Here is a 24,942-nt window from a genome sequence, read left to right as displayed (position 1 = left end):
TACAATCCCTTACTTTTTAAGTCTAGCATGGTGGCTCATGCTTATAATCCTAGCACTTTGAGAGGCTGAGGTGGGAGGACTGCTGGAGCCCAGGAGTTCAAGACTTGCCTGGGCAACAACATAGCAAGATCCTGTCTCTAGAAAAAAAAAAAAGAAAAAAGAAAAATTAGCGGTCGGATGGTATATGCCTGTAGTCCCAGCTACTAGGGAGGCTGATGTGGGAGAATTGCTTGAGCCAATAACGTTGAGGCTGAGGTGAGCAGAGACTCCATCACTGCACTACACCCTGGGTGACAGAGAAAGACCTTGTCTTACAAAAAAAAAAAAAATTATGAGAGGAAAAAAAGAAGGGAGGGATTAAAAGACACTTAAGAGGTTGGGCACGGTGGCTCACACCTGTAATGCCAGCACTTTCAGAGGCCCAGGTGGTTAAATCCCTTGAACTCAGGAGTTTGAGACCAGCATAGGCAACATGACAAAACTGGTCTCTACAAAAAAAATACAAAAATTAGCCAAGTATGGTGGGGTACACCTGTAGTCTCAGCTACTTGGGAGGCTGAGGTGGGAGGATCACTTGAGCCCAGGTGGCTGAGGCAACAGTAAGCCAAGAGTGTGCCACTGCACTCTAGTCTGGATGACAGACTAAGACCCTACCTCAAATGAAACAAACAAATGGGCCGGGCACAGTGGCTCACACCTGTAATCCCAGCACTTTGGGAGGCCAAGGCAGGCAGATCACCAGAGGTGGAGAGTTTGAGACCAGCCTGACAAACATGGAAAAACCCCGTCTCTACTAAAAATACAAAATTAGCTGGGTGTGGTGACATATGCCTGTGATCCCAGCCACTCAGGAGGCTGAGGCAAGAGAATCACTTGAACCCGGGAGGCAGAGGTTGCAGTGAGCCGAGATTACGCCACTGCACTCCAGCCTAGGCAACAAGAGTGAAACTCCATCTCAAAATAAAAAAAAAAAAAAAACAAATAAACAAGATACTAAGAGATGAATCACCCATATATTTTGTGTAAATCTTGCTTGTATCCATATTCTGACAAATTAATTCTTTGAAGAAGAGAGACAGACACACACAGACAACTGGAGATATCTGAACACTGTCTAGATATGTGATGTTAACACGGAGTTGTTCTTTTGTAATAGGTGTGATAATGGCATGTGGTTAGGTGGTGTTTGACAAAAAACAAATCTTTTATAGAAATACACATGAAAATGCTTTATACACATGTTTATTTATAAAGCACATCTGCAGGTAGAGTTAATGATTGCTGTCACGGAACAATGGGTCAAGGATATTCATTCATTTCTACTTTTGCAATGCTGCGAAATATCCAGGAAAAAACACTTTAAAAAAGAAAAACGGTATTATTTTCCTCAACTATTTGCCTCATTTTAAGTCCTCTTTGATCCATGCAAGTTTAAATGTCTTCCTTCAAGTAAACTTCAACTAAACATGTATCAATACATTTTCTCTCTGGAATCTTAAGTTGGTGCCTACTGAGGCTTAAACACATGAGGTCTTCGTCTTTCCTTACCTTGTCAGATAATTCATTTTCCACATCTTTCTTGATTCTCCTCAGCATAAATGGCTTCAAAATCATGTGTAAGCGAGAAAGTTGATCTGAAATGCCAGGAGGCCCCCAAATAATACATTATACTGATTTCACAAAAACAACAGAAACAAATACCACATTCATTTCTCACTAAACTCTTCAAAAATCCTTTGGCTCAATGATTCTCTGAAAGTAGACTGAAACTTTTTCCCAAGTAGGAAAGCAAGGGATTTAAACTTTCTATATCATCTTGCCATAATCAATAAATAGGGTAAATGCATTAGGCTCTATTTAAATTAGAATTCGTTTTAAGTTTTAGAAACATTTTATTAGTAATAGGGTTATAAGCCTAACAAAAAGCATCTGGGACTCTCAGTGTTCCCCAAAAATTATCTTCCAAAGGATGTCAGCAAATTAATAACTTGTAGTGTAAAATCACATAAGAACTTTTCTAATAGTGAAAAAGCTCATGTCTGTGTAATAAATGCTCCAGAATGCTCTTAAAATCAGGGAGATACTATTAAATAAGATCAAAAGTATTGATAAACAAGGATTAAATTGCTCACAATGGAAACAAATCCTAATATACACAGAAAATAACAAAAATGATTCTTCTATTACTTCCTGTTTTTATTATAGGAAAAAAGCCTTGACCCATTGAAAAAAGAATTAAACATGAATTTTTCTTTCTTTGTTTTTTTAGACAGTCTTGCTCTGTCACACAGGCTGGGGTGCAATAGTGCAATTCTGGCTCACTGCAACCTCCGCCTCCAGGTTTGAGCAATTATCCGGCCTGAGTCTCCTCTGTAGCTGGGATTACAGGCACCCGCCATCATGCCTGGCTAATTTTTGTAATTTTGTAGAGATGGGGTTTCACCAGGTTGGCCAGGCTGGTCTTGATCTCCTGACCTAAGCTGATCTGCCCACCTCGGCCCCCAAAGTGCTGGGATTACAGTGTGAGCCACTGTGCCTAGCCAATATAAATTTTTCAAGATCTAAATAAAAAATGAGGATTCTGCAAGGTAAAATAAGCTACTTTATGAATCATGCCTGATATGCCTTGATTGGTCAAGACTACAGTAGTAATCATGTAAACTAGTCCTTTTCTGACTATGTTAAATATGTACAAAAAACATAATTATTTTACAAGCAAAAAGTTCTGCCCCCCTCCCCAATTTGTCTATGTATACTGGAAGAAAAATTCATCAAATAAAATAAAATATGCGATTATGTGTTTGCCTACACCGATGGGTAGATAGGAAGAAAACTAGCTCATACTACTACTCACTCTCATCAATAGCGGATTTGTTTTCTGCATGGCTCTCAATGTCCTTGGAAAACCATTCATTAAATTCCTCGTGTGAATCAAATAATGTTGGCATAATGAAATGCAGCAGAGCCCAAAGCTGTAAAGAAAGACAAAAATGAAATAGCTGTAGAGCAAAAAAAATGATAAGTGTGTGAGGATGTATTAGGGTAGATAGAGAAAAAAAACTGCAGGTGTATTAAGTGTGTAACTGCCTAGAGATGCATGTGTGTATGTGAGTGAAAGAGAATGAAAGAATTCAACTACAAGCTTGCCTCATCAACCAACTGTAATTTTATTAGGTACTGCAGCAAAATGTGATTATTTTTCAACTAATTTCAAACTAAAAGTTTGAAAGTGCAAGTCATGCTCAGATTTTGCAATGGGATAGTTGTAACCATCTTCTTATAAAAATCCATTCCATAATCGAACACAACCTAACATAGGATGACTTGCTACTAATAATCCCAGATTAGGAAATAATGGCCTGTTGGGCCAAGTCTGGTCTACCACTATTATAAATCAAGTTTTACTGAAACATGGTCATGGCTATTCACTTACATATTGTCTAAGGGTACTTTATTAGACAAGCAAAGTTGAGTAGTGCAACCATGACTGTATAGCCTGCAAACTCTATAAACTATATACTATCTGCCAGTTTCCATAAAGTTTTCTTTTTTGGGGGGTGTGGGGTTTGAAACAGAGTCTCACTCTATTGCCCAGGCTGGAGTAAAGTGGCACAATCTCAGCTAACTGCAACTTCAACCACAGGATTCAAGCAATCATCCCAACTCAGCCTCCGAAGTAGCTGGGACTACAAGTGTGCACCACTACATCTGGCTAATTTTTTAAATTTTTTGTAGAGTTGGGGTTTCACCATGTTGCCCAGGCTTATCTTGAACTCCTGTGTTCAAGGTATCCTCTCATTTCAACCTCCCAAGTTGTTGGGATTACAGGCATGAGCCACTGCACTCAGCCTCTATAAGGTTTTCTGATCCTTATTCTAAATGATCAATTAACTGTCCCTAAAAATTTTAGCTCCCCTCTGTCTTAACAAATATTATCTTTCAACTCAAGCAAAAACAAGTCTCTGCAATTAGATGTTTACATTTTCTAATATAAACAGTAAATACAAAAGAATACAGTAATTCACTGGCCTTATGCCAGAGAATAAGGAAACAAGAATGACACCTATGCCTAAAAGATGACTTAGGGCAAGTCTTTTATATGGGGACTATAAAGCTCTGCAGGGGAATGGGTAAAGAATTCTTGCTCTGCTGGAACCCTTCTATTTTATGAAGATATAAACCTGGGACTTGGACTAGTGCCTACCTCTGCCATGGTGTTCTGAATTGGAGTCCCAGTTAGCAAAAGACGATTCCGACACTGGAACTGTAAGAGGATCTTCCAACGAACACTGTTTAATAAAATAAGTTACAAATTCATGTTAGCAACAAATCATTCTTCAATTATCCTATTGAGACCCCATATTGACAAAAACGCCTTCCAAAAAACTAACATTCAGAATCAAGTACTCCATCATGTATTCAACTGTAAAACATTATTCAACAAAGCTGAAAACAGGAAACTTTCAAGGAAAACAACTCCTCTCTACTGAAAACATGGTAGTAGGATTTAGAAAAAATAGCCTCAAATTGGCAGAGTAGAATCATATCTGACTTTATAAACTCTTCTATTAACTTTAGTCAGTTTTGCTGACATAAGTCATTTAATTAGAAAGTATATATCTGTAGCATAAAGTGCTAAAATTATTAACCTGTGCACTTCCAGTATGAGTTTGGAGGGGGCAGTTACAGGGGAAGTGTGTGAGAAGAAAATGTAACTGAGTCTTTGTTGCTCCTGGCCACAGGCATATTATGCTCCTTCAAACAACTGCAGTATGCCAGACATGGTGGCTCATATCTGTAATCCCAGCACTCTGGGAGGCTTGAGTCCAGGCGTTCAAGACCAACCTGTACAGCATGGAGAAACCCCGTCTCTACCACAAATACAAAAAATTAGCCTGGCACGGTGGCACACTCCTGTAGTCCTAGCTCTGAGGTGGGAAGATCGTTTGAGATAGGAAGGTCAAGGCTGCAGTGGCCCCCAACTTCACCACTGCACTCCATCCTAGGCAACAGAGCAAGACCCTATCTCAAAAGAAAAAAAAAAAAAAAGAATGCTGTAGGAAGTAATGCCTTTCTGAGGATAGAAACTTCCACAGGAGGCCGGGTGCAGTGGCTCACACCTGTAATCTCAGCACTTTGGGAGGTCGAGGTGGGTGGATCACCTGAGGTCAGGAGTTTGAGACAAGCCTGACCAACATGGCAAAACCCCATCTCTATTAAAAATACAAAAATTAGCCAGGCATGGTGGCGAATGCTTGTAATCCCAGCTATGTGGGAAGCTGAGGCAGGAGAACTGCTTGAATCCAAGAGGCAGAGGTTGCAGTGAGCCAAGATTGCACCACTGCACTCCAGCCAGGACAACAAGGGCAAAACTCTGTCCCGTCTCAAAAAAAAAAAAGAAAGTTCCACAGAAAATATTATCCGGCCAGTTAATATGGACCTCTAATAAAGTGCTAAGGACTCAAGACTTAATAAAAATACATCAAACCTGAGGTCTAATATCACTAAGTAACACCTGATATTCAGTTTGGGACTTCAAAGGTATTGGAATATTTTAAACACATAACTTAAAAGTATTCTTGGAGATCTGAAAACCATTCAGGGGCTGAGACAATCTACATTAAAAAAAAAAAAAAAAAAAGCATCCAATCCACATAACCTAACATTCTACTTCCTTAGAACTCCTGTCTAAAATAATAGCAAGGGCAGAGACTCCTTCCTGTACAGAAATTTTCCTGTACAGAAGAGACAACACGTAAAAATGTCTCTTTAAAAAATTTTTTAAATGTTTAAAAAACATTCTTTTTAAAAATTGTTTTTCTTTTTCTTCCTTTTGGACCCATGTCACAGAAATTATTTTTTCTTTAATTTTTGTTTTCTTTTGGACCTATGAAAAATGTCACATTCTTGAGAGGGAGATAAAAGTTGATAAAAGTCTTGGTATTCTTGACATTAACATTTGTGTTCCATGAAAAAATTAAAAGGGGAATTTATACCTTCTGATCAGGTACATGACTGATGCGAGACCACATTGTGTCACATTCTAAAATCTCTCATATACTGGACAAGTGGCTCATCCCTGTAATCCCAACACTTGGGGAGGCCGATGAGAGAGGATCGCTTGAAGCCAGGAGTTCGAGACTAGCCTGGGCAACAAAGCGAGACCTTGTCTCTATAAAAAAATAAAATAAAATAAAACTCCTCATATCTTCATTCATATATACACATATATATATGTGTGTACGTATGTGTGTATGTGTATATACTTAACCAAATGCATTGAGTTTGGTTTCTACTACTCATGTTACCTGGAACTACTCTTGAGCGCCTGAGCCTCATCCAGTACCATGTATTGCCACTTGACCCGCTGGAAATACTTTACATCCTGCACCACCAGCTGATAGCTGGTAATAACCACATGGAAGGGGGCATCCTGAGTGTAGAGGGTCTTCTGTAAATATAAAAGGGGAAGGGTGAAAAGAGATATCTAATAATTCATAATTAGGAACTGATGCATGGACTGTTTTTCTAGGGCCAAAATGTTTAAGGCAGCCCTGAAGATGTGCTTCTCCCATAGGGTAGGGAGATGTGCAGTGAAGTGTACCATACTGTGGGATTTTCTTTGTTGTTTTGTTGTTAAGATAGGGTCTCGCTCTGTTACCCAAACTAGGATCCAGCGGCATGTGCATGCCTCACAACAACCACACCCACCCTGGGCTCAAGTGATCCTCCCGCCTTAGTCTCCCAAGTAGCTGAGCCTACAGGCATGCACCACCAGGCCCAGCTAATTTTTTATTTTATGTAGAGACGGAGTCTCACTATGTTACACAGGCTGGTCTCAAACTCCTGGGCTCAAGCAATCCTCCTGCCTCAGCCTCTCAAAATGCTGGGATTATAGGCACTATGCCCAGCCACTATATCTGTTTTTAAAGCAGTCACGTTACCACGAACTATGCTGAAAACTAGTCTTCAGCTTATTAAAGAAAAACAATTCTGGCCAGGCATGGTGACTCACGCCTGTAACCCCAGCACTTTGGGAGGCCAAGGCAGGAAGATCGCTTAAGCCCTGGAGTTTGAGACCAGCCTGGGCAACAGGATAAAACCACATCTCTAAAAAAAACCAAAAACTAGCTAGGCATGGTGTCACACACCTACAGTCCCAAAAATAAGCTGGGCATGCTGTCACGTGCTTGTAGTTTGGGAGGCTGTGGTGGGAGGATTGCTTGAGCCAGGAGGTCAAGGCTACAGTGAACCACGATCATGCCACTGCACTCCAGCCTGGTCAACAGAGCAAGACCTTGTCTCAAAAAAAAAGATTCTTAGTTCATTCTGGAAATCAAGTCCAGCTGATTGCCTACAACAGAAAAAGTTTTCTCTCAGAAAAATGGACACTTGATCGCTGTTCAGAAATATGTAATAGATAAGAAGATTTTGTCTAAAAGAAATTATCCACATCAATTACATAAATAACAACTGCATGTATGGTATGTATGTATGCAGTAAGTAGAATGTTACCTGACTCCAGAACCTTCTGATGACTTTTCTATCATGAGGATTTCCCCAATATGGTAGCACCTAGAAAAAGGGCCAATATACACATTACTTTCTATCAGTGATCTTAAAAGTATCATAACAAATATGTAATTCAGAACAACTTAAAAATAAACTAATGAGTACAGAAATTCTTCTGCTGCCAATGATGGAATAAGTGGTTTAACCAACCCTGTTGTCCAAATCACACACACACACACACACACACACACACACACACTTCATTTGTCTGAAGGCATCAAACAGCTACTGAGACAATGGACAATTATGAAGGCCCAAATCAGAAAAGAATGGAAGCCCAGTGAGGTAAGCCTAATATGTGGTATGCTTTCCCACTAATGGTACCATTCCATTACAAAAGTTCTAGTTGAGAGAGTATGAATCTGAGGAGACTCTTTCTTAAGAGATGTAAGACACAGAGAACAAAAATTGTAGTTCAAGGAAAAAGACTCTTGCATCCAGCTACATCCTTAGCTTTAAGTTGGAACTCAAAGGCTAGAAGGTAGTAGTGACAGTAAACCATACATAGGCTTGTCTTAATAGGTACTGAGTCCTAGCCTCAAAACATCTGAATTCCTGACCAGACTAAGAAGGCTTGGAATAATTTGCATTCCCTCAGCTCCCCAAAAATTACTAGTGGCAAAAAAACACATAAATCCTCTCTAAAAGAAAACAGTAGTAAGAGCCCACACTTAATCTCTATAGTTTTTCTTATACAATGTCTATATAGGAAAATAACCAAAATACGGAAAGACTGTATCACATGACTGAAAGTCTACATGAAAGAAAGATAACATACACAGAGGAGATTCAAATAATAAAAATATTAAAAACAGGCTTTTGGCTAGGTGTGGTGGCTCATGCTTGTAATCCTAGCAATTTGGGAGACTGAGTCAGACAGATCACCTGAGCTCAGGAGTTTCAGACCAGCCTGGGCAACATGGTAAAACCCTGTCTCTACAAAAATACAAAAGTTAGCCTGGTGTGGTGACATGCGCCTGCAGTCCCAGGAACTTAGGAGGCTAAGACAGAATTGCTGGAGCCAGGGAGAGGTTGCAGTGAGCCGAGATTGTGCCACTGCATTCCAGCTTGGGCAACAGAGTGAGAGCTTGTCTTAAAAAAAAAAAAAAAAAAAAAAATTTTAAATGCTAATTTGTTAATGTAAAAAAAGATAGAGAATTTCAGTGGTACGCTATAAATTATAAAAGAACCAAAGAGAATTTTTAGAACTGAAAAATATAGTAACAAAATCAAGAAATTAATGGATGGATCTAAGGACAGATTAGATGGAGCTGATGAGGAAATTAGTGAACCAGATGACAAGGCAGAAGAAAATATCCAGATTAATGCACAGAAAAGCAAAAGAAGGCAAGATTCAGCACTTTATCTGTGATGTTTCTTGATGTGGTTTTCTTTTTCCTTATTCCTTGAATCTCATAGTGCTTCTTGAATCTGTAGACTGGTACCTTTTGTTGTTTTGAAAAATTTAATCCAAATGGAAGTAAAAATATACAGGAAGAAATGAAGATTAAGAAAAACTGAATATATAATATGAATAAATCTAAATATAAAATGTATAAGCAATAAAATGTCTCATGAGGTTTAAAATATAAAAAGCATATAAAACCTACAGCATGTAAGTCTAGACAAAAGGGATGTAGTTCAAGTATACTGAAGTCTTGATATTATCCAGTCTTTATATTGTCTTAATTTATGTTTTTTTTTAAAGTCAAGAAGGCATGTTTTTCCCTCAGATTATCTACTAGAGAATAAAATAGGCCAAGTGTGGTGGCTCATGCCTGCAATCTCAGCACTCTGGGAGGCTGAGGTGGGTGGATCACTTGAGGCAGGAGTTCAAGACCAGCCTGGCCAACATGGCAAAACCCTTTCTCTACTAAAAATACAAAAACTAGCTATGCAAAGAGGTTGCAGTGAGCAAAGATCACGGCACTGCACTGAAGCATGGGTGACAGAGCGAGACTCTGTCTCAAAAAAAAAAAAAGGAATAAAATAAATATATGATTAGTGCTATGGTTTGAACATCTCTCTCAAAGTTTATGTGTTGGAAACTTAATTCCTAGTGCAACAATACTGAGAGGTGGGACCTTTCAGGGGTAAGAAGGTCATGGGGGCTTTGCTCTCATGAATGAACTAACGCCATTATCACAGTATTCCTCCTCAACCCGGGCTCTTTGGGGTGATGCAGCAAAAAGGACCTTGTAAGATGAGGGCCCCTCACTCTTTGACTTCTCAGCCCACCTAGAACTATAAGAAATAAATTTCCTTTCATTATAAATTACCCAGTTTTCTGTGTTTTGTTACAGCAGGGCAAAACGGACTAAGACAAATAGTAAGCTAAGAGAGGGAGGGAGAGCAGTAACATTTATCAGTCCAAAAGGACACAAGAAAGGAAAGAAAGGAAAAAACTGGGACATATGTTCTCAGGATCTCCTGGGTACTATATCATGAGCCAAAACTTTTTTTAAAATAGGGTGAGTATGGAGGCTCACACCTGTAATCTTAGCACTCTAGAAGGCTGAGGTGGGCGGATCGCCTCAGCTCAGGAGTTCAAAACCAGCCTGGCCAACATAGTGAAACCCCAACTCTACTAAAAATATCAAAATTAGCTGGGCATGGTGGTAGGTGCCCGTTATCTGAGCTACTCTGGAAGCTGAGGAGAATTGCTTGAACTTGGGAGGCAGAGTTTGCAGTGAGCCAAGATCACGCCACTGCACTCCAGCCTGGGTAACAGAGCCAGACTCCATCTCAAAATTAAATAAATAAATAAATAAATAAAAATTAAAAATTTTTGTCAAACATGAATACAGTAATACCAAGAACAAAAAAAAGAAAACATTTTAAAATAAGGAAAAAAGAAAAATTCAACAGGTGTCACAAGTAGAAAACAATTAGCAAGGCAGATTTAAACTCATATAGAATACATCACCATTTACATTAAAGCACAAACACTTCCAGTAAAAGTCAAGCAATACACCTTAAGGCCAGGCATGATGGCTCACCACTATAATCCCAGCACTTTGGGAGGCCGAGGCAGGCAGATCACTTGAGGTCAGGAGTTAGAAACCACCCTGATAACATGGCAAAACCCTGACTCTACTAAAAATACAAAAATTAGCCAGGTGTGGTGGTGTGCACCTGTAATCCCAGCTAAGGCAGCTGAGACAGGAGAACAGACTGAACCCAGCAGACGGAGGTTGCAGTGAGCCAAGATTGCACGACTGCACTCCAGCCTGGTGACAGAGCAAGATTCCGTCTCAAGAAAAAAAAAAAAAAAGAAATATAGCTTAAATGATTTAAAATGATTAAAAGTAAAAGGAAGAAAAAGATACCATGTAAAAATTAAACAAAGATGCTCTCACATTCTGTATTCAGAAAAAAATTAACCAAAGAAAAACAATATATACTACCAGAAAATACAGATTTGCAGTCAAAAAGTCTTTAAAAGGAAAATTTCATAATAATAAAAGGTTCAATTCACCAGAAAGATGATTATAAATGTGTACACATCTTATAGCCTCGAAATATATAAAGCAAAAATGGACAGAAGAGAAATGGAGAAATCCATAATCATGGTAAATCTTAATATACTTCTCTCAGTCAGTGTTAGAATAGGCAGACAAATCAAGTGAAAACATGAAAGAGGTGAACAAGTTAACAAACTTTGACCTAATCAACGTTTATGCAACACTGCAATAAACAAGGGCAGAATACCTATAATTTTCCAATATAGAGAATATATAAAAACTGACAAAATGCTGAGCCATAAAAATGAGGTTTCAACAAATTTCAAAGCATTAAAGTCATAAAAAGCATGTTCTCTTATCAATGTGAATTTAAGCTACCAATGAATAACAAGACATCTAGACAACCCTAATTCTTTGAAAATTATGAATTACACTTATTTTTTAAAAGAGGTGGAGTATCACCCTGTTGCCTAGGCTGGAGTACAGTGGTGTGATCATAGCTCACTGTAGCCTTGAACTCCTGGCCTCAAGTGATCATCATACCTAAAAATACACTTATTAATAACCTGTGGATCAAAAAAGAACTTGTGATGAAGTTTAGAGATTATATTGAACTGGAAGACAATGTATATGTGACACAAGAAACCTCTGGATGACTAAAGTCATGCTCAGAAAGCAATAAATATCCTTAAACGTACATATATTAGAAGGTGAAAATCAATAATCTAACCTCCATTTTAAGACATCAGGTTTTTTAAAAAGCTGAAGGGACACGGTGGCCCATGCCTGTAATCCCATCACTTTGAGAGGCCAAAGTAGGAGGATCGCTTGAGCTCAGGAATTTGAGACTAGTCTGGCCAACGTGGTGAAACTCAGTCTCTACTTAAAATACAAAAATAAGCCAGGTGTGGTGGCAGGGCCCTGTAGTCCCAATTACTTGGGAGGTTGAGGCAGGAGAATTGCTTCAACCTGGGAGGCAGAGGTTGCAGTAAGCCACAATCATGCCACTGCACTGCAGTCTCAGCAACAGAGCAAGACCCTGTCCCAAAACAAAAGTAGAAAAAGCGTGCAGTGTGGGGCTCTGTTCCAATATGTATGATTTCCAATTTTATATGCCATAGTCTATGAAATTTTATTTTTTATCAATAATTTTAAAATGTAAAAACTATTCTTAGCTTATAGCCATTCAAAAACAGGTGGCAGATACCTCAGTAAGTAGAATTACCATGTGACCTAGCAGTTCTATTCATAAGTACATACCCAAAAGAAGTGAAAACAGTAAAAGTGTTCAAACAAAAACTTGTACAGGAATGTACTATGCACAACAGCCAAAAGGTAGAAAACAACCCAAATATTCATCAACACATGAATGGATAAACGAAATGTGATCTATACACACGATGGAATATTACTCAGCCATGTAAAGAAATAAAGCACTGATACATGCTACAACATGGATGAAGCTTGAAAACTTCAGACTCAGTAAAAGAAGCCAGACAGAAACGGCATTCTCAAAGTGCTCAGAATAAGCAAATCCAACCACAGGAGGCAGGTTTGTGGTTGCCAGAGGCTACCGCGCGAGGGAAACAGGAAAAGACTGCTTAGTAGGTAGGGGCGTTCTGTTTGTGGTGATGAAAAAGTTTGAAACCAGATAGCAGTGATGGTTACACAACATCATGAATATACCTAATGCTACTACATTGCATTTTTTTTTTTTTTTGAGATGAAGTTTCACTCTTGTTGCCCAGGCTGGAGTGTAATGGTACAATCTTGGCTCAACGCAACCTCCACCTCCCAGATTCAAGCAATTCTCCTTCCTCAGCCTCCCAAGTAGCTGGGATTACAGGCATGTGTCACCAGCTAATTTTGTATGTTTAGTAGAGACAGGTTTTCTCCATGTCGGTCAGGCTGGTCTCGAGCTCCCAATCTCAGGTGATCCGCCCACCTCAGCCTCCCAAAGTGCTGGGATTACAGATGGGAGCCACCGCACCCAGCCCATTTTTTTAATAAGCTTGGTCTGTAGGCACACACCACCATGTCCAACTAATTTTCAGATTTTTTATAGAGACAAGGTCTATGTTGGTGAAGCTGTTCTTGAACTCCTGGAACTCAAGCGATCTTCCCACCTTGGCCTCCCAAAGTGCTGGGATTACAGGCATGACCCACCAGGTCCAGCCCATTTTTAAATAGTTAGAATGGCAAATACTATGTTCTATGTATTTTGTCACAATAAAAAATATAATGAGGCACTAGAAAAAAAAAATCAGGCCAAATGCAGAGGCTCATTCCTATAATCCCAGCAATTTGAGAGGCCAAGGTGGGATGATGGTGTGAGGCCAGGAGTTACAGATCAGCCTGGGCAACATAGCGACACCTCATCTCCACAAAATTAAAAAAAAAAAAAAAAAGCTGGGTGTGGTGGTGCATGCCTGTAGTCCTAGCTACTTGGGAGGCTGATGTGGGAGAACGGCCTGAGGTGGAGTTGAAGGCTATAGTGAGTTATGATCACGCTTCAGCACTCCACCTTGGGAGACAGAACAAGATGCTGTCTCTAAGAAAAAAAAAATCAAGAGAGGTGGCAACACCCACAAGCTATATTACCTTAGACTTATCGAAAGAAAGTTCAACATGCAAATGATAGCTCTGTTTCAGGCATACTTATAAAGTCAAAGGAAAGGTATCAATGACCTTAGTAATAGCACATTGCCATCTATACACCAGTGGAAGAGCTACTGAAAAAAGTAATTGGTGAAAAAATGTTAAGACCTTTTATTTTTCAATATCTGCATTGTTCAATATATACTGAATATTATATGAAAAAAGAGGCAGAAACAGATGGTGATCATCATATTCCACAAGGCAAACAATTCAAGAGAAAATACTCAACAAGTTGCATTAGAATTATCTCAATATCTCAGCAAGATAAAAATGAGTTGGTCAAGTTAAAAGCTATATATCCTAATGCTCCTTGTACAGTTTCTACATCTACAATTTAGCCACAAAAATGGGACCACAGTCATAACGCTGCCTCAAAGTGGGAAATCTCAGATGATTTCCTATTCCATACAAAGCATAAGCCAGAAAATTAGTTGTCTCACATTTCCACCCTACCCCATGCTCTTTAAACTACATGAAACCCATCTCAATTATAGAGACCCAAAATCAGAGATCATGTGAACATGTCTTGATACATAATCTCCAAACTATTATCCTAACTATGCAACTTCATAACCATATGCCCTTAGAAACAGAACACATATTTTACACATTTTCAACCCTTTTAAATTGCAAACAATGTAATAAATCCTATCCATTCTTTCATAAATTCCTCCAACTTTTCATAAGTAAGCAGCTATTTAAATCTTACCAATGTCTTACCTAACCTGATGCCACATACTTCCCTGCTGATGACTTCCAACGTCAACCTGAATTCTTTACCTCTGAATTAGTTAAATCAATGTTCACGTTATCTACCTCAGACATTATAAACTGGACTAAGACTAGAGATCAGACTTTAAAGGATTAAGAAAATGAATTGGCTGGGTGTGGTGGCTTGTGCCTGTGATCCCAGCACTTTGGGAGGCCAAGGAAGGTGAGTTACCTGAGGTCTGAAGTTCGAGACCAGCCTGAGCTACATGGAGACACTCGGTCTCTACTAAAACACAAAATTAGCCGGTGTGGTGGCACATGCCTGTAATCCCAGCTACTTGGGAGGCTGAGACAGGAGAATCACTTGAACTTGGGAGTGGAGATTGTGGTGAGCTGAGATCTTGCCATTGCACTCCAGCCTGGGCAACAAGAGCGAAATTCTGTCTCAAAACAAAAACAAAAGCAAACAAGCAAAACAAAAACAAAAACAAAAAAACAGCCAGGTGTAGTGGCTCATGCCTGTAATCTCAGCACTTTAGGAGGCTGAGGCAGGTGGATCTGAGGTAAGGAGTTTGAGACCAGCCTGGCCAACATGTTGAAACCCAGGCACTACTAAAAATACTAACAATTAGTGGGGCATGGTGGCGGACACCTGTAATCCCAGTTACATGGGAGGGGGAGGCAGGAGAATCGCTTGAACCCAGACGGCGGAGGTTGCAGTGAGCCGAGATCACACTGCACTCTAGTCTATGCGACAGAGCGAGACTCCATCTCAAAAAAAAAAAAAAAAAAAGAAAAAGAAAACAAAATATTTTTTGAAGTATTTAAAAAAAAGAAAATGAATTATTTACAATAGATTTGAATGAAAAGAACAATGCCATAAATGACAGGATGTGTCCTGAAGGTATCACCTGTCAAAATCTATGTTAAATCAAACAAGGCAGATGTTTTCTATTATGGCATTTTGACAGGGAGTATCAATTGATGAGGCTAAATGCAATATGCACTCATTGCTCCCATCAGTAACTTTTATAATGAATGTATGCAAGTTATTTTGGAAACAATGTATGAAATTTAAAACTAATATGAGTAATTAAATTAGTAAGGTAGCAAAGGGAGAGTTAAAAAACTTATTTTAAAAAGCAATAGATTTTTTTTTTTGTTTGACTGATATTTACCTTAAATTTAGGAACAAATCTAGTAAACTCCTGGTGCCAATTGTTAAGTGTAGACGCAGGTGAAATTATTAAGAAAGGTCCCCAAATGTTCTCTCTCTGCAACAGAAAAACCGAGTCAAAGGTTAAGATATTTAATTCAAAATTGTAATTAATAACAAGAATGATTTAAAAAGAGGAAACAAATAACAAGAGAAAGAGTGACTAATTCCCAAATCTGCACATTCAATAATAATATCCTATGTTAATAATAAGAACATAATCAAGAACATACTTTGAGAAAAAAGTGGCAAATTACTCCCTCTTCTGACCTCTTATAGGTCTTAATTTATATCATCCACGAAGCATTTATGATACACTGCCTTGTGTGTACTGTTTTCTACTATACTAGTTATCATGACAATATTATACTTATTTAATAGGTATAGAGCTTTTGTGTTTTTTTTTTTCAGTATTTTTACACATATTTTCTTATTTCTTATAAAATTCCTATAAAGTAGATATTGCCTCCACCTTATAGAAGAGGAAACTTTTTTTTTTTGAGATGGAGTCTCACTCTGGCACCCAGGCTGGAGTGTGCAGTGGTGCAATCTTGGCTCACTGCAACCTCTGCCTCCCAGGTTCAAGCAGTCCTCCCATCTCAGCCTAGTAGCTAGGATTACAGGGATGCACCATCACTCCTGGCTAATTTTTTAAGAGAGACAGGGTTTCACCACATTGGCCAGGCTGGTCTTGAACTCCTGACCTTAAGTGACCCACCCACCTCGGCCTCCTATTCCACCCATGACCTACCCGACCTGGCCTTAGAAAAAGCAACTAAGCCTAAGAGAGCCAAGATGAAAATATAGTAAATAAATTGCTCAAGTTTACACTGCTACTAAGAGTAGAGGTGAAATGTTGGCCAAGGTGTTCTGATCTATCCATAGTCCTCTTACCACTCAAAATCACATGCTCAAAAATTGTCCTATCCCTCTTAAAATCCAAAAAGTTGTACAATACTATCCCCTTATAAAGCTCTGCAGGCAAGATCAAATCCTACTATCTTAGAATGCTACACAGTTTAGCATAGTGCTTTGTAAGTGGCTGATTTTTAACAGAAGTTAACCTAAGTTCTAGAGAAAAGAAGATAGAAAGTTTGCATCTACCCACCTCAGCCAGATGGGCCAGGAGGGCAATGCTCTGTACTGTTTTACCAAGGCCCATTTCATCAGCAAGAATGCCATTAATACCCTGGGGAAAAAAATACATGGTCAATACCTCCTGCATTTCATCAAGTAAAATTAAACCTATTACCAAAAAGAACAACCAAGGTAACAGACTTGTTTAAAGAAAAGTGACTAGAGATACTTAGCCTCAGCACGATTACCCACTGCTACAGTAATTGCCTTTGCCAATGCTACAGCTACACCTAATGAATCATGATACATGAGACATATAGACCAAGCCCACTTTGTTAGCTAATCCAACCCAGACACAAAAACAATTCGATTTACCAAGACCATATAAGCCAAACCATAAGAAATATACAAATATTCTCCAGTTAGGATCTCCAGGTTAGAGAGAAAGAAAAAAAAAGACATCAGCCAGGTGCAGTGGCACACACCTGTCCCACCACTTTGGGAGGCCGAGACAGGCACGTTGCATGAGCCCAGGAGTTTGAGACCAGCCTGGGCAACAAGAAGAGACCCCGTTTCTACAAAAAAATAAAAAATTAGCCAGGCGTGGTGGCATGTGTCTGTAGTCCTAGCTATTATGGGGGCTGAAGCAGGAGGATCACTTAAGCCCAGGAGCTTAAGGCTACAGTGAGCCATAATCACGCCACTGTGCTTCAGCCTGGGTGACAGAGTAAGATCCTATCTCAAAAAGTTCTGCCTCTTGTCAAAGGACATAGTTTTTTAAAAGGCTGAAATCTGAAACATGGTCTGTGCTCATTTCACAATCCCACTGAATCAATGACTTCAGGAAAAGAGACAATAAAAGAGAATGAATATGACATAGTTCTAAAATTCACCTGTTCATAGAGATTGGCCAACCAGTTCATGCCTTTCAGCTGATAACCTTTCAATTTGCCATTAAAAATTGTAGGCTGTGGAATATCCTCACCAGCCCGGATAGATGGGTTTGCCAGGCTATAACTCTCCCCAAACCCTGTGCCAGACTTGTTTGCTGCTCGTAGGGCAGCCGCTCGACTTTCTTTTGCATCTTCATCAAATGACCTTGTCTGGAAAGTAAAAAAAACAAAATTCGAAAAAAAATGAATGAAAATATCAAATGCAAATAAAACACAAGATAACAATACATCTACTCTGTGCTAAGAAAAATAATTGGAACAAAATTTCTCATAATATAATTTAATATCATAAGCCATCATTTCTATAAAACATAATACATATTACTAACATTTAATGTAACAATTATATTAAAAATTGGGGAAGGTCACATTCGTCTATCCTTGACTTGTACTCTGTTAATGTTAAAGAGAGGTTCCTATGCAATACTTAATACAAATTCTTTACTTAATTCAACCAGATTACAGTTTTTTTCAGATTTTGTTAAACATCACTATATCATAAATAACAAAGAGCAGGTTATTACTTAAGTGAAAGAAGGCAATAATAGCAGTTTTGAAAGAATGATATGGCTCTCTTAACCGGCCGAGAGTATAGTCTTTTTCACTAAACATCTATGATGCATTTCACACTATATTGCCCATGATTACTCAAGAGAAAGAAAAAAACACAAAGTGTTCTAACTTCAAATTAATACATTGCTAAAGCTAGACAACCAAATATTCCTTTTCCTGCCTTTCTTCTAGTATCCCTACTATTCTAAAGTAAAAGAGACCCAGCCCCGACCTTACACACAGTTACTCACATACACATACACAAGCTAGTCAATGCTTTTAACTGAAAATGTGACTAAGACTAAAGAAAGACCACCTAAGTAAAGGCTTGTGGGGTATTTCCAGAGCCAATTATAGTAAACTTTTCTATGTGAAGACTCACCCGAGCTTGGTGAATATGATAAGCATTTTCAGCATTCTTCAGGGCTTGGGCTTTAAAATGGTTACTATCTGAAAAGGAAAATTTGTGAATTATCACACTTCATCAACTATTCTTCTAAGATGCAATTAACACCAACAGAGCCAGGCATGGTGGCACGTGCCTACAGTCCCAGCTACTCGGGAGGCTGAGGCTGAGGATGGAGGATCACTTGAGTCCAGGAGTTCTGGGCTGTAGTGCATATGCCGATCGGGTGTCTGCACTAAGTTCAGCATCAATATGGTAACCTCCTGGGAGTGGGGACCACCAGGTTGCCTAAGGAGGGATGAACCGGCCCAGGTCAGAAATGGAGCAGGTCAAAATACCAATATAAGTTGATCCCTGATTCCCTAGTTCCACTTATCCCTGGGCTCACAAAGCATGGGGGAAGAGAAAGGCTAAATTCCTAGAAGTAAGAAGTTGGAAATACAGTGGCGGCAAAGGGCTACTATGGTCTCCAGTAGCCAAAGCAAGCTCACAAAAAAACATCACAGCACTAGGGTCCACTTCCTCTTAGTATTGGGGTTTCTTCTACCAAATGATATACCAAGCTACAATAATCAAGACAATCAGGTTTCAAAATGTTAATATATTTATGCTAGGTGAAACTACTTCAACAGGAAAAATCAGACATATGTAATCCCCAAGATATTCTAAAACAGTTATAATCTCTACTATTTCTAGTTCAACACGATCTTAATCAACATTCTCTGTGAAATTCTTCTCAAACTTCATCCCAATTCATTCCTTTCCTTGTTGTCACATAAAGACAAATGAACAGTTGCTTTCTCGTGCTTAAATAACCAAGAATCTTATTACGTGAAAGATAGTTTTCTCTGCTGAAACACAGTTCAGTTCCACTGAACCCTGATTCCAATATTTATTATTTCTACTAACAAATCAAAGCAAAATATTCCCAAACTTACAAGATTGTATATCACATCCTTTCCTATTCAAATTCTTTAATAAATGGTCTCAGATTTGTGTTATAGAAACACACACTTTCCCTACTCAAGTACAATAAATAAATCTCCTTTTTTTTTTTTTTTTTTTTTTGAGACGGAGTTTCGCTGTTGTTACCCAGACTGGAGTGCAATGTCACAATCTCGGCTCACTGCAACCTCCGCCTTCTGGGTTCAAGCAAAATTCTCCTGCCTCATCCTCCCGAGTAGCTGGGACTACAGGCGCACACCACCATGCCCAGCTAATTTTTGTATTTTTAGTAGACACGGGGTTTCACCTTGTTGACCAGGATGGTCTCGATCTCTTGACCTGTGATCCACCCGCCTCGGCCTCCCAAAGTGCTGGGATTACAGGTGTGAGCCACCGCGCCCGGCCGAATAAATCTCTCTTTTCTGATAAATTGCCTATGAATCAATATAAAACTTGCAAGAATTAATGTATATAACCTTTAGATATAAAAAAGAGAGGTAGCCTTCTTCTAACTCCTGATCCAGGACTCACCATAATCCTCCTGTGTGATGTTAACTACCACTCCTCCACCTATATCGATTTGTCTCTGGGTAGAACTGTCTTCCAGTTTCCTTAGGATTTCTTCCTGAATACCATCATGACCCATGTCTCTTTTGCGACTCATGAAATGGGCATACAGCTCTGTCTGGGTGATTAAGAAGTTGAGTTTTCGCTGTTGCCTCTTGGCCTAAAGAGAGAAAAAAGTGAAAATAGAGCCAAACTATCAATTATATCCAAGAAGTGGTAGAGAATTCACCACTTATATTTGCATACAATTCCTTTACAAATCCTTTACTTTTAAAATGTAAACATTGCTGATAAACAATTTTATTTTAGCCAAGTCAGTGGCACTAAGAGCAATGAATAAATTTCTTTTCTTTTCTTTTTTCAGATGGAGTCTCGTCTGGTCGCACAGGCTGGCGTGCAGTGGTGCAATCTCGGCTCACTGCAACTTCCGCCTCCCAGGTTCAAGCTGGTCTTGTACCTCAGCCTCCAGAGTGGCTGGGATTACAGGTGAGCAGCATTACATCTGGCTGATTTTTGTATTACTAGTAGAGACAGGGTTTCACCATATTGGCAAGGCTGGTCTCTAACTCAAGTGATCCACAGGTCTCAGCCTTTCAAAATGCTGGGATTACAAGCATGAGCCACCACACCGGGAGCAATGAATAACTTTCATTAATAATCTACTAGTAACCAGTGTTTGGCTCTCTTTTATACTGTGAATCTTTTCTCCATTACACTTCTAAAATATTTCTTTCCTTTTTTTTTTTTTTTTTTTCTTAAAGAGAAAAAGAGGGAAAAAGAAATATTACTTCATTCCTAAAATGGGTATCAATAATGGCCGATCAATATTTTGTGTGTTTAAAGTGGATAATGTATATTTTGTGTGTTTAAAATGGAGACCTCTATTGAGTTTATTTGTTCTGGATCTGAGTTCAAGTCCTGGATATCGTTATCAATTTTCTGTCTTGTTGAATCTAAATCTCATTATGGGTCTTATGTATCTGGGTGTTAAGATCTCTTATTATTACATTAATCCTTTTACCCTTGTATCCCTGTAGCTTTGAAATCTATTTTATTAATTGTGAGAATTGCAACTCCTGCTTTTTATTTATTTATTTTTGCTCTCCGTTTAATTGGTAAGTTTTTTTCCAACCCTTTATTTTGAGTCTTTGTATATCTTTAGATATACCGTTAGATTTTGTCTGTATCTTTTGATTGGGGGATTTAGTCGACTGAAATTTAGGGTTACTGCCATTTGATATTAACTGGCTATTTTATCCTTTCGTTGATATAAATTCTTTATGTTAATGCTCTTTACTTTTTGGTGTATTTTTAGAAAGGCTCATACTGGTTGTTCCTTTCTATGTACAATGCTTCTTTTAGAAGTTCTTGTAAAGCAGGCCGGGTGGTAATAAAATCTCTGAGTACTTGCTTGTTCCTAAAAGATTTTATTTTTCCTTCAATTGTAAAGCTTAAATTGGCAGGATATGAAATTCTGGGCTGAAAGTTCTGTTCTTTAATTATATTGAATATTGGCCCCCACTCTCTTCTAGCTTGTAGGGTTTCTGCTGAGAGATCTGCTGTAAGCCTAATAGACTTCCCTTTATGGGTAACCTGATCTTTCCCTCTGGCTGCCCTTAATATTTTCTCCTTTGTTTCGATCCTGGTGAATCTAACAATTATGTGCCTTGGGGTTGGTCGTCTTGAGGAATATCTTTGTGGTGTTCTCTGTATTGCCTGGGGTTGAATAGTGTCCTGCTTTGCTAGGTTAGGAAAATTTTCCTGGATAATATCCTGAAGAATATTTTCCAGCTTGAATTCATTCTCTCCATCACATTCAGGTACACCAATCAAACGTATATTAGGTCTTTTCACATAGTCCCATATTTCTTGAAGACTTTGCTCATTCCTTTTTATCCTTTTTTCTCTATTCTTGTCTTGTTATTTTATTTCATTAAATTGGTCTTCGACCTCTGATATCCTTTCTTCTGCTTGATCCATTCGGCTATTCAAGCTTGTACATATTTCACTAAGTTCTCGTGTTGTATTTTTCAACTCCATAAGTTCATCTGTATTCCTCTCTATATTGTTTATTCTTTTCATCATTTCATCTAACCTTTTTTCAAAGTTCTTAGTTTCTTTACATTGGGTTAGAACAAGTTCCTTTAACTCCCAGAAGTTTCTTATCATCCACCTTTTAAAGCCTACTTCAGATAATGGAACACAGTCTTTTTCCATCAGGACTTGTTCCGTTGCTGATGAGTCCTTTTCCATCAGGGCTTGTTCCGTTGCAGATGGGTTCTGATTTTGGGTATACTCGGCCTTCTTAGGCTGTTTTTTTCCCTTCATTGTAGATGAACCGCCTTTCTAATTAGGTTTCTGAGTTGACGTCCGATTTATTGATTCCCAGTGCTGGGATCTGAGCAACCCACTGTGGCGGCCGAAATAGCAGCGATAAGACTGATGGTGCTCTTCTGCCCGGGAATCTCTGGTCTGGTTTCCCTCTTGAGTCCTCAACAAGCGGCTCTGACTTCCCGGAGCTCCAAACTCCGGTCAGTAGAGGAAGCAGTCCCGTTTGCTCTGCATGAAGAGCTGCTGCGCCGAGGTGCCGGCAAAACCGCTGCGGTGGCCACAAGAGTCGCGCTGGCGACCCGTGGGGCTCCTCCACTGGGAATCGGCTGATCGGTGAGTGACGAAAATTCGTCTAAAAGTGTGGCGTCGTCTCTGTTCTCTGAGCTTTCACTGGGAGCTACAATCCCTAGCTGTTAGTGATCGGCCATCTTGGATCGGTCTCTCTTCTTTCCTACATTACTTTTCTATAGTGGCATTGAGACAACTAAATTCAAACAATATATTCCATTTTAAAACCTGGATGGTAGATACATTTGTATATAGCTTTATTATTTTTGAAAATGTAAACAAGTTAGAAACTCTTTTTTTTTTTCTTATTTGAGACAGAGTCTCACCTTGTTCCCCAGGCTGGAATGCAATGGCATGATTTCAGTCTCCCAGTTTCAAGCAATTCTCCTGCCTCAGCCTCCCGAGTTACTGTGACTACAGGCATCCACCACCATGCCCAGCTAATTTTTTGTACTTTTTAGTACAGACGGGGTTTCACCATGTTGACCAGGATGGTCTCAAACTCCTGACCTCAAGTGACCTGCCCACTTCAACCTCCCAAAGTGCTGGGATTACAGGTGTGAGCCACCATGCCCCACCAACCACTGCACTGGCCCAAAAACTCTGTCACCAAAAGTCAAAACAACTGACAAAGAACTATAAATCATTCTGAAAGCCAACACATTAGGTATATGAAATTAAGCCAATTGAAGGAAGAAAATAGTCCCCAAAACAATCTATATTTTGGCCAGGTGCAGCTGCTCACACCTGTAATCCCAGCACTTTGGGAGGCTGAGGCAGGTGGATCACGAGGTCAAGAGATCGAGACCATTCTGGTCAACATGGTGAAACCCCGTCTCTACTAAAAATACAAAAAATTAGCTGGGCATGGTGGCGTGTGCCTGTAATCCCAGCTACTCGGGAGGCTGAGGCAGGAGAATTGCCTGAACCCAGGAGGCGGAGATTGCGGTGAGCCGAGATCGTGCCATTGCACTCCAGCCTGGGTAACAAGAGAGAAACTCCGTCTCAAAAAAAAAAAAAAAAAAAAAAAATACAAAAATGAGCCAGGTGTGGTGGAGGGTGCTGTAACTCCAGCTACTTGGGAGGCTAAGGCAGGAAACACACTTGAACTCAGCTGCAGTGAGCCAAGGTCACGCCACTGCACTTTAGCCTGGGTGACAGAGTGAGACTGTTTCAAAGAAAACAAAAAAAAACCCAACAACCTATATTTCATCTGTGATAATAATGGCTACAAAAAATGAATAGACTGAATACACTCATGTACAAACATACTTTTTTTTAAATGTGAGAAAGCTAAATTAAAAGTGCCTTTCAGTTGGACTGCTTGATCTCAGCAGTTTGAGACCAGACTGGGCAACATGGCAAAACCTCACCTCTACAAAAAAATACAAAAATTAGCCGGGCATGGTGGCATGAGCCTGTAGTCTCAGCTACACTGGAGGCTGAGGCAAGAGGACTACTTGAGCCCAGGAGACTGATGCTGTACTGAGCCAAGATCACACCACTGCACTCCAGCCTGGGTCAGAGAGTAAGATCCCATTTTTAAAAAAAAGGCCTCTACTCTAAAATAACCAGGTAAGAAAAATAATCACAGTGTCAATAAATGAAACCATTCTTAAGATAAACAATAAAGTGAAAACAATCCAAAATACCAAATTATATGGAACACAGAACACAATATAAGTAGCATATTAAAGAATCATTGTTTTTCTTTTTGATTTCTTTTTAACCAAAAAGGAGCATTATTGGTCTAAGAGTCATTGTTTTTAATTATTTCATAACAAAACTCATAAAATATACTTGATTTATCCTTGATCCACTCTCCCAAAAGAAAAACAATAAAATAAGGAATACAGGAAAAAAAAAAAAAAAAAAAACCACTGAAAGTACAAATAAAGCAGTAATCTATATAAAATTGTCCTGTCTCTTTAAAGCCTTATGGCACTTGAACCAGATCCAAAATAGAGGAAAACCTGAGAAACAGTGAGAGAAAATTAAGTTTCTGTCTTAATGTATATTCACATTTCAAGCCTAAAGTGCTATCAAGAAAAATCTTAGTTTTTTTCTGAAGAGATGGTATCTCACTCTGTTACCCAGGCTGGAGTGCAGTACAGGGCTCACTGCAGCCTCAACATCCCAGGCTCAAGCAATCCTCTCCACCTCAGCTGCCAGAGTAACTGAGACTATAGGCACGTGCTACTA

The 24,942-nt window shown here is 39.2% G+C and overlaps 1 protein-coding gene across 4 annotated transcripts in view; it reads right to left on the bottom strand.

The window, feature by feature from the left end:
• Positions 1 to 24,942, bottom strand: part of INO80 (INO80 complex ATPase subunit) — a 134,614-nt gene that overhangs the window by 68,790 nt on the left and 40,882 nt on the right. For 3 of the 4 annotated variants that reach the window (XM_035259798.3, XM_035259801.3, XM_078334318.1), the window contains exons 10-19: positions 20,086 to 20,281; positions 18,586 to 18,653; positions 17,592 to 17,801; positions 16,730 to 16,810; positions 15,584 to 15,679; positions 7,516 to 7,575; positions 6,309 to 6,451; positions 4,205 to 4,289; positions 2,855 to 2,972; positions 1,549 to 1,634 (exon numbers count right to left, since the gene is read on the bottom strand). In XM_035259798.3, coding sequence (XP_035115689.1) covers positions 1,549 to 1,634; positions 2,855 to 2,972; positions 4,205 to 4,289; positions 6,309 to 6,451; positions 7,516 to 7,575; positions 15,584 to 15,679; positions 16,730 to 16,810; positions 17,592 to 17,801; positions 18,586 to 18,653; positions 20,086 to 20,281 — 1,143 coding nt within the window. The remainder of the gene's footprint in view (positions 1 to 1,548; positions 1,635 to 2,854; positions 2,973 to 4,204; positions 4,290 to 6,308; positions 6,452 to 7,515; positions 7,576 to 15,583; positions 15,680 to 16,729; positions 16,811 to 17,591; positions 17,802 to 18,585; positions 18,654 to 20,085; positions 20,282 to 24,942) is intronic. The other variant, XM_054239709.2, reaches the window with a different exon arrangement.

This window comes from Callithrix jacchus, chromosome 8, assembly GCF_049354715.1.
Source record: "Callithrix jacchus isolate 240 chromosome 8, calJac240_pri, whole genome shotgun sequence".
NCBI lineage: Eukaryota > Metazoa > Chordata > Mammalia > Primates > Cebidae > Callithrix > Callithrix jacchus.
This window is presented reverse-complemented; position numbering and strand designations above follow the sequence as displayed.